The sequence below is a fragment of a genome, unplaced genomic scaffold (genome assembly GCF_019419815.1).
Source record: "Pyrus x bretschneideri cultivar Hongxiangsu unplaced genomic scaffold, Pyrus_bretschneideri_v1 Contig69, whole genome shotgun sequence".
Lineage (NCBI taxonomy): Eukaryota > Viridiplantae > Streptophyta > Magnoliopsida > Rosales > Rosaceae > Pyrus > Pyrus x bretschneideri.
In genome coordinates, this window is record NW_025999808.1 from 783,922 (window position 1) to 794,185 (window position 10,264).

A 10,264-nucleotide genomic window follows, 5' to 3' on the forward strand; every position below is an offset into this window, starting at 1 on the left:
CAAACCCAACGCAAAACCATCAACTCCACCCTCAACTCAAGCCGCCAACATCGAGAAGTAGGTCATGGAGGTTGCTGAAATTGTATGAACTGACATGATGCGACCACCACCATTTTCACCGACATAAAGAAAAATTGAAGGCTTTATGGGTAGAGAATCGAGGGAATGAGGAAATCATATGAGCAGAAACAAGCACTTTGAAATCCTATTTGAATTTTTAACCATCTTTTTTGCTAGGCAATTACCTCCTAATGTAATTTCAATTTGGGTCCATGTTTGATTCAATTCACTACCCGTTTGATCATTGTTCTATATTATATAATCTATGTTTGAAATTTAGATTTTGTGACAACTAATATTAACGTTGACCATGATATACCCAATTGGTAGGGTTTGAATATAATCTATGTTTGAAAACTTAACTGGAACTTAACGAATGTGATATTTTCAATATGTTAGGTACTTATTTAAAATGTTTAAAAAAAATTGAGACCAACTTAAATTAAAAAATTAAAAATTTTTAGATACTTAATCCTTTTATTTTTTTTCTTCATTTTTATCGTTCTATTTTCCTGAACCAATTCAATTTCCTAGTGGGAACGGGCGAGACTCGGTAAATTAAATTTAATATATTTAAGGCAATTAAAGCGTTAATATTTTTTCGTTAATAATTAAAGCGTTACGGTTATAAACTATATGTTATCCTTCTCGAGGACCTTTTTCGGTTTCTTTTGTCGTTCCCATTCTCTCTCTTCTCTTCTCTTTCCTTTCACTAATCCTCTTTCCCTCCATTGGCCGGGAAACTTCTTTCGTCGCCGTGTAACCGCTTTGTCTCCGGCGAATAGCATCCGTCCTCCGACGGAAACTCGTTGTCTCCTCCTCTCTCCTTGACTTCCTTCAACCTTTTTTTTGTATTATTTTCGTTGACTCGGTGGCTCGAAGGCTTCGGATCTCTGATTCCGGCCAGAGACGGTGCCGTTTCGGACGTTTGGCGGGAATGTGGATGGCCTGGTTCTCGCTGTAGGCTTGCTTTTGGTCTGCCGTGGCTGGGATCGTGATCTAGGGTTTCGGTTCTCTGATTCGGATTCGGTTTCTGCGGTTGTGGTTTTATCCCTTGTGTGTTGCTGTGAACAAAGACGCAGGCGTACAAAAAGAGACTACGGAATGAGATGGTGCGTTTTGCTGGTTTAATTTGTGATTTCAGATCTCGTACATTGCTCTCTTTATTCCGGAATCATTTACATCTGTAAAAATTGTTTTTTTTCAGCCAAAAAAAAGAAGAAGAAAAATTTGTTTGGCATTTGTGGAATTCGTGATGGAATGAATTGCTGGAATGCATTTACGTGTTCATTTTTTGAGGAAATTTTCATTGTTTTTTGTATATAGAATTTTATAATATTTTCAGTTCTGCTGGTAGTTATGCGTTATGTAAAAGTTGCTATTTCGAGAGTGTGTGTGTGTGTGTGTGTGTGTATATATAATTATTTTAGATTTTTGTTAACTTTTTGTGGGGTTTGGGTGATGATGTTCATTAATTTGACTGCATGTTACTACTGAATAACTAATGAACGTGATTTTGTGTTGAACTTTTATTTGGCTGTCTGTTCAACATATTTTAGTTATCGACTTTTAGGAAAGAGTAGTGTTAAATAAAGTAGGTGTATCGGAGGTCACCACGGTGTTTGGGATGCACTTTTGTTTCTTTCCTGCTGATTTTCTTGTCTTTGATCTGCTCACATGTCGAGTCCGTTTGACAAATTTGCACAAATGATACATGCCTGAACTGAATTTCATTTTGCATTTCACATTTCCTTTAATTATTCAAGTACATGACCTAGCCCTTTGGTTAACAGGTGGAAGGAAGGGTTTGTTTGTCCAAAGAGGCCAAAACTGGATTAGAAATTCTGAAGCGTACAAGGCTTCAGCGAATGAGACCGCAAACTTCTACCGAGCCTGTAAATCTCATTAATACAATGGCTCGAAGTGGAGGCGATGCTTTAGAATCTTCTGTATCCTGTGGTCTTAGATTACAGGGAGGTGCCAACTCAGTTTCTCTCTTCACTGGTGCTTCACATGAAAAAGATGTTTTTCCAAAGCGTAGGGTGGATAAGTTCGAAACAAGTGACCTAGAGTGGACTGAGAAAATTCCCGAATGCCCTGTCTACTATCCAGCAATGGAGGAGTTTGAGGATCCTTTGGTTTATTTACAGAAGATAGCTCCAGAAGCTTCAAAATATGGTAAGGAGATTACAAATTTTCTTCACTCAGTTGTTGGTTGGGTTAGGAGAGCTATTACGTCACCCCTCTGGCAATACATCTAAAAGCACTATCACTTGATTGTTTTCAGTTTGGAGATTTGGTTTCTTTTCGTCCTTTCAATGTCTGTGTTTTAGTGTTGAAATTTCCACAAGAACCAATTGTTCTGCCGTTTATACAAAGTATTTTATTTTCCAATATAATCGCTCTGTTTTTTTCCCCTGTTTCCGGCATTTGAATTAGAGCCTCCTTTTTTTGACCTACATTGAAATTAAACAGATATGTGATATCATAAATGCTCTTGAAGTACGCACATACACATATTGAGTATATACATCAGGTCTCTTTGTCATTATATGATACTGAATAAATGTATATTTCTCTTCCCTGTTTCATGTAAGATGGTATTTTCTGGCGAAATATCTTGATCATTTTTTTCCCACATAATGGAGTCCCTTCATAGACATCCGATAAATTTGGGGTGGTGTATTGACCAACTCTTCCCATTCTAACCTGCAATGATATATTCAGGTATATGCAAGATTGTTTCTCCCTTGAGTACTTCTACTCCAGCTGGGGTTGTATTAATGAGGGAGAAAGCAGGATTCAAGTTCACAACTAGAGTACAACCTCTTCGTCTTGCAGAGTGGGACAATGATGACAAGGTCACCTTTTTCATGAGCGGAAGGTGAGAGCTTCTTCTAATTACAAATATAAAGTATTACTTCATCAAATCTTCAGGTTTTTGAGTGAGTTTAATGTTACAGAAATTATACATTCCGTGATTTCGAGAAAATGGCGAACAAGGTTTTTGCTCGTAGATATTATAGTACTGGTTCCCTTCCCGCCACGTACTTGGAAAAAGAATTTTGGCAAGAAATTTCTTGTGGAAAGACAGAAACTGTTGAGTATGCTTGTGATGTAGATGGTAGTGCCTTTTCATCTTCTTGCAGTGATCCTCTTGGAAATAGCAAGTGGAATTTAAAGGTGTTGATTCTGCCATTCTTTATCTCTGTTTAACTGTTCAGTAGGTGACTGATATATTTACGTAGGCAGTTGATGTTCACTTTCTAAAACTGGCACCTCAGTTATACAGGATACACGCGAAGGCACATGTTAGATTAGTACACCACGCACGGCCAAAACTAACCCTAACTGTAGAAAACCAAGAAGGAACAAGGATGTAGTGGAAAATTTTAAAGACCATAGACTAAGAGTACTGTTGCAAAGATGCCATTAGGGATGTTATTTTATGAGAAAGAGGGTTTCACCTTGTTCAAATAGATGGGTTAGAGAAATTTGGTGCTAATAATGCTCTCTTGTTCTTTTTTTTTTTTTTTTTTTTTTTTTTTGTACAGATTAATTAGCATGATCACAAGAAATTTATTTTATCTTGAATTACATGACTTGTGCTCTTCTCTTGTATTTCTCTGTTTTTGACCTCTTTTCTCTTACAGTTAAACCATATATACGACCTTTGATTTGTAATCATTGGTTTGCATAAATTCTTAAGAATAATATTCTGTTTGGTTCACTGTATGTGGTGGCATGCACATCAACTGATACCCCCTTTGTCATTTCAGAATCTTTCAAGGTTACCCAAGTCCATTTTGCGTCTTCTAGAAATTGCAATTCCGGTACCAAAACTAGTTCAGTTCACCTGTTTGCATTATCTATAGGCTGTATCCCTCTGTTACTTATGTTGGTTTTATAATAGGGTGTAACGGATCCCATGCTATACATTGGAATGCTGTTTAGTATGTTTGCTTGGCATGTGGAGGATCATTATTTGTACAGGTATAAGCCACTGTATATATCACTATTTAATCCCAGTGAAGGCAACAGTGTCTGCCCTTTGTTATTCTGAGAGTTATTATCAATATTTTATTTTATTTTATTTTTATGTCACATGGCAGTATTAATTATCATCATTGCGGCGCATCCAAAACCTGGTATGGCATTCCAGGTAAAGCTGCTCTGCAATTTGAAAAGGTTGTTAGGGAGCATGTGTACACGCATGATATCATATCAACTGATGGAGAAGATGGAGCAGTTGATGTCCTATTGGGGAAAACAACATTGTTTCCTCCAAATATTTTGTTGGAGCATGATGTCCCTGTCTACAAGGCTGTGCAAAAGCCAGGAGAATTTGTTATTACTTTCCCCAGAGCATACCATGCTGGATTCAGTCATGGTAGGCTTTATATTTGACTTTTGCCCTATTTGTCCATGTTGTTTTGCTTGCTTCTCAGACATTAATTTAATGCCTTTTTCTAATGGAAGTATAGGTTTCAACTGTGGCGAGGCAGTCAACTTTGCAATTGGTGATTGGTTCCCTTTAGGTGCTATTGCTAGCCAACGTTATGCGCTGCTTAACAAGATGCCTCTGCTTCCTCATGAAGAACTTCTGTGTAAAGAAGCGATGCTTCTACACACAAGTTTAGAACTGGAAGATTCAGACTGTTCATCTGCTGATTTGGTCTCCCATAATAGAATTAAGTTGTCTTTTGTGAGATTGATGCGCTTTCAGCATTGTGCTCGTTGGTCTTTAATGAAGTCAGGGGCATGCACTGCTATTTTGCCAAACTCCTATGGAACTGTTCTATGCAGCCTATGCAAGCGCGATTGCTATGTAGCTTACATTAATTGCACTTGTTACATGCATCCTGTCTGCCTGCGCCATGGTATGTTTACTATTATGTGAATAATTTTGATGAACTCTAACTACAGACCTCAGACCTGTTATGATAATGATTGTACTCGATTGTACCGCACCTAGTTTAAAATATATACGGATAGTAAAACATCTCCATTGACTTAAAAATGTCCAGTGGTTGCTTATTATGATCTTGTTTCCCATTGCAGATGTAAGGTCTCTTGACTTCTCATGTGGGAGCAATCCTACTCTCTTTTTAAGGGAGGAAATAACAGAACTGGAAGCTGCAGCCAGAAAATTTGAAAAGGACGATAGTATGCTGGAGGCGATAAGGGGGCTAGTGGAAAGTGGAGATGACTTGTATTCTTATCCATTAAATTTATCCCTGAGTGCTGAAGACAAAGGATACTCTCCCTATTGTGAGATAAAATTTGAGTTGAACCCTGAACTTACTGGTAGAACTTGGTATCGGTCACAAGAGCCAGAAGCTGGTTCTCATGGCCAGCCCATGTTGAGATCTGATGCAGATTATTCAAGTCCGGCAGTGTCAGAAGGTTCCCTTTCATGTGCCGCATCAACTCTTTGTTCCCTTTTAGAGCCTCGGGAGAGCTTATCTGCACCCAATTATGTGAGACATTGTTCATTTCACTAAATGTGTCTGCCTTCTGTATTCTAATGCACAATGTTGATTCACTACTTTAGTTTGTTCTGCAGGGGGTGTAGGACAATTTTTCTTATTAAAATTTCAATGAATTGAAGCGTAATTATTGGATTAACTAAAGTGTAATGTTGCGTTCATATGTTTCCTGGCAGGTACAGGGAAATGCTAACTCTTACAAAGGGACTCTAAGTTCTAAAAGGCGTTTTGAAGAGTTGGTGCGTGGTGCATATGAGTCTTCTCAATCCTCTCTATCTTTTGATGAATACTCTAGTGTGCGTCCAGGGAATCTAAACGGATCAGAGGTTAGGCATGTTGTTGATCAAGGAAGTGACGATTCTGATTCAGAGATCTTTAGGGTTAAGCGCCGTTCATCATTGAAGGTGGTGGACAAAAGAAGTGTAAATGATGTCTTGTCATCAAATCATTCGGAAAACAAGGTATACTGAAGCCCCCTGTACTTTAGTTTCTGATGCGTGTGATTTTTTATAATGATTTTGCTATATCTGTGTGTGGTTTTCATTGATAGATCATTTGTCCATCACTTAATTTAGAAATTGAAGATTTTATCTGTAGTGTGTGTGTGTGTGTGTGTATTTTTTTTTGGATTTCTCTATATTTTCCATTATTTATCAGTGACATGCTTATAAATTTAATAAAATATTGCACTTATCAATTGGAGAGATGTTGAAATTGGAAGTGAAAATGTTATTCATCAAATACCTGTAATGGACCCAGAAAGGGGAAATCCACCTGTGCATGGGTTCTGATGAGCAACTATTTAATTATTTCTTTGAAGCAATGGAATTTGAAAAATCTGGGCATCCCCGTCTTGTTGCATTTATCACTTTTATTTATATTTATTAATGTCCAGATACAGGCCTTAAATCATTTAGTTGGTTATTTTTTTATTCTGCTTGTATATATTTTGCTGCTGTCTGAGTTGTATTTGCAAAAAACAGGGTTTTAAACGATTGAGGAAACTGCAACCTGACAGAAGATGCGGGTGATCGTTGGTGCCATTAGATTATTGCAGCCCTGGTGAACCAAATGCTAAATTTATTGCAACTAGTAATTACAAAGGAGTGAGAACAGTGAAGATTCAGCTAGACAACAGTGAGAACACCACAGAAAGGATGGATACGAGGTTGAACTGGGAACGAGCTGAAGGCAACCAACCCCAGTGGAGATTGGGGCAAAGCGCCTTAAAGTCAAAGCCCCATCGTTCCTAGGGTCAGAGAGCAGCAGGTTAAATTAAAGATATTTAGATCACAGTAGGAAGTGCCGACTATCTGGTTGGCCAGCCCTGTAGAGAGAGCAGCAGCGGCATCATAGAACGTGACCTCGCTAACTTGAATTTCTCTAACGGGGTTCTAACAACACAGGTAAAGCTAAAGAAGATTGATTTGTGGGAGCAGTGATGAAAAAATTAACCTAGGATAAAGATTTACATTTTTTGTGCAGGCCCTCAAATTGGGGCAGTCTGCATTGTTGGTGATTCTTGAGGTTCTCGGGCCGGGGTATTTTTACCATCTTTGGCAGGAGAACCTTTCTTCCTGCAAACTAGTAGAGATTGGGTTATTTGTGAATTTCCATGTAAATTTATTTGTTTTTTTTTACTTTCTTTCTTACAATTGTTAATCCAGTAAGTAGCTAGTTGGTAATTCTTGAACATGTTAGTTGGTTTGCTGCTTCCTTTTTACAGGTTCTTTATTCTTATTTGTTGCAATGGGTCCTTGTAAACCTTTGAGTACATGAATAAAATGCAGAGAAATGCGTTGTCATTTTATTTGGCTTCTTGTCTAATCTTCTGCCCATTGATATTGATATGGGACGATGTGATATTATTTTATAGTTCAAACATTGTATTCGGATTTCTTTTTCATCATCCAAAGATCTAATTTAGAAAAAGAGCAATCGATTTGGAGCTCGTTAAGTTATTTATATGAATTAAACAAATTGATGGTTCACCATAAGTATGTTACTTGTATCATATATGTTGATTTGTTCATCATACATATGAATGATTACGCGATTCCAAAATTAAATAGATCTTTTTATATATAGTCTTGATATGATGGAAAAGAGAAAGAACAATTCCGGTCATGATATTTGCATGGTGAAGTGATGCTTTTTTTAATACATGTGATATTATCTATATTAAGATCATTTCCAACCTTTGGGTTAAAACCTAAAATTTTTAGCTCAAAAAATTTAGGTTTTAACTCAAAAGTAGTTTTTCTCCTCCAACCCTTCTGGGTTAAATATTTAGCCCGAGATTATTAAAGAATGAATTTAGGATAATTTCTTTCTTAAAGTAACTTTTAAAAATAAATAAATAAATAAATTGTGTAGACTATCCTATTTTAATTTTATGAACATTTTAACCTAAAAATATTTAGATTCCCATAAATATTGAAAAAACTAAATCAACACTATGAAATTCGTGGAACACTACGAAAGAATATGAAACACATAAAATAATTTTTTTAATTGCTTTAGCCGTTGGATTTAAATTTGGACTGTTCGATTTTTTTTTTTTTTTTTTTTTTTTTTTTTTTTACCTTTAGATTTTTACACATCCCGACCGGAGTCGAGGCATGCTGGTCGTCACCCGAAGGTGACGTAACCAAAGTGTGAATGATGTAAAAAAGGTGGATAAATTAAAACCAAAACTAGAACTTATTTAAACTACTAAAGTGAGTGCGCATTAGTGGTTAGAACCCATAGAATACAAATGTTCAGAGCATAGATGACAAATAGTGCAGTCGAAACTAGAAAAGTACTTAGTACACAACTAGAAACAGTTCCTACATTAAATAGAGATATGTCATAATCGTCGGGTGATCCTCGTGTGCCATAGAGTAGGTCGGCTATCTAGGACCTGGAGGGGCGAAAAAAAAAAGGGTGAGTGGGCACAAAAATAAAAATTTATAAAATCCTTTTATTTTTTGAACATACTAACCCCTCGCTGTAAAACATGTATAGTTTCCAGAAAACATACTACGTATAGGTATGTAATCAAATGTGAAATCAACAGTAAATCAGGTAGTATGCCACATCACAATATCTCAACAACAATATAAATAAAATCAGGTGTTCAATTAATCTATACTAGCACGCAAGTCGGAGTTGCCTAGTGCGACCTGTACGACTGGCCCTAATGCTTATCAATATATGCTAGCACATGAGTCGGAGTCGCCTAATGCGACTTGTACGATAGGACTGGGTGTAATAATATACGCTCTAGTGCTACGATCACGTGAAGACTGGCGATAATCGGGGTCACCTACGAGTCGGAGTCGCTTGATGCGACCTATACGACATGATTGGCACCTACTTGGATCCAAGACGAGCGTGCGGTGCGAGAGGTGAACATACACGTGAAGGACTGGCCTTGGCTCGAGGCGATCACTAACACCGGGGTGCAACGATGATGAGCGAACTACATGAATATATGCATGCCATAATGATTCAATAATTCCAATCAACAATATAAACTTACCTGAACTTACTTGCGCATCCTGTAGGATTATTTAGCATTTAACCACAATACAACATTAATAAGCAAGTAATATGTATATGGATATGCCATGAAAATATATAACTCTCAACCACATAACAACATTTTAAAATTTCATAAATCATGGCATAATATGCATAAATCAATTTAAAAGCATTTGCGGAAACTATAAAGTTTATATATATATACACGAAAACAAAATGCCTACTCATTGACATGTTGATGGATCGTAGCCCTCTAGCCTCACTTGTCCTCGTACGTCCTCAGGATAAGTCTCCCCTATATGCGAAACAACTAATAATAATTACTTAATTAACAAATATATGAAAAAGTTAGAAAAAAAACTCCCCATAGCTTGCTCAAATGGAAGGTTTGAATATACGAAAATGTTCTACTCGAAGTCATGAACCCGTACATGTCAACCACTCGCCGGCCGGAGGCTGGACGCGCCCTCACGCCCCCCTAACCCAGGGCCACATGCGCGGCCATGTGTCTGGCATAAATTGACAGAAGACAGGGAATACTCCATCAAAGTTGACGGAATATTCCGTTAAATAGTAACATAACCTAACGCTTATACCTGATGCCGTTAGAATATTCTGTCAACTTTGATGGAATATTCTTCGTCTTCTCAGGTGATCCTCACCGTTTGGTGCTGTTTGATTTCGCTAGATTCTAGAAAAAGTGGCCGGTTTCTGGAAAATTTCCAAACTCATATAACTTCTTCATTTCTCAACCATTTTTGACCAACTTTATATGGAAATGAAGCTCTTGAGAAGAACAAGATTATACCTTTCAAAAGCTCAAAAAATGGATGGAAAATGGCATGAAAAAGCCTCGCAAGTCTTGGCCTAAAACTCGACTCCTTGAAACCGTGCTTCTCAACATTGTCTTCACTCCAAACTTAGCCTAGGGACTCCAGAGAGTTGTGCGGATACTCCCACAACCTTCAAAACATCGTAACTCGGTCGGGATCACATCCGAGCAAACTCATCCGAGTCGGAGCTTCCGAGTTGGTGAGTCAAAACTTAACACTTCAAGATTGGTTTGTATGATTGGGTTCGTGAGGATGAGAGGATCACAACGGTGATATTCTTAAGTTCGATTTGTGAGTGTTTGATGAAGGTCCTTGCAGTTGTAGAGAAGAGGGAGGTATGGGTGAGAGAAAGGA

General features: G+C 37.5%; 1 protein-coding gene across 3 annotated transcripts; it reads left to right on the top strand.

Moving 5' to 3' along the window:
* Positions 1-718: 718 nt before the first annotated feature.
* On the top strand, positions 719-7,359 carry LOC103936037 (lysine-specific demethylase JMJ706). 3 transcript variants are annotated; one of them, XM_018644723.2, is made up of 11 exons: positions 719-1,172; positions 1,854-2,238; positions 2,788-2,944; positions 3,024-3,243; positions 3,840-3,893; positions 3,974-4,053; positions 4,173-4,450; positions 4,545-4,940; positions 5,122-5,540; positions 5,726-6,010; positions 6,533-7,359. In XM_018644723.2, the coding sequence occupies exons 1-11, from the start codon at positions 1,170-1,172 to the stop codon at positions 6,578-6,580; spliced, it is 2,325 nt and encodes a 774-aa protein (XP_018500239.2). In that variant the 5' UTR covers positions 719-1,169; the 3' UTR covers positions 6,581-7,359. The 3 variants fall into 3 exon arrangements, with proteins under 3 accessions (XP_018500239.2, XP_048429484.1, XP_048429485.1); XM_048573527.1 differs by having other exon boundaries at positions 5,732-6,010; XM_048573528.1 differs by lacking the exons at positions 3,024-3,243; positions 3,840-3,893; positions 3,974-4,053.
* The last annotated feature ends 2,905 nt before the right edge of the window (positions 7,360-10,264 follow it).

Excerpts from the sequence above, each read along its gene's own strand:
- LOC103936037 (XM_018644723.2), top strand. Across the intron at positions 2,239-2,787 it reads TCCAGAAGCTTCAAAATATG|GTATATGCAAGATTGTTTCT; the intron begins GTAAGGAGATTA and ends TGATATATTCAG. Across the intron at positions 4,054-4,172 it reads GAGGATCATTATTTGTACAG|TATTAATTATCATCATTGCG; the intron begins GTATAAGCCACT and ends GTCACATGGCAG.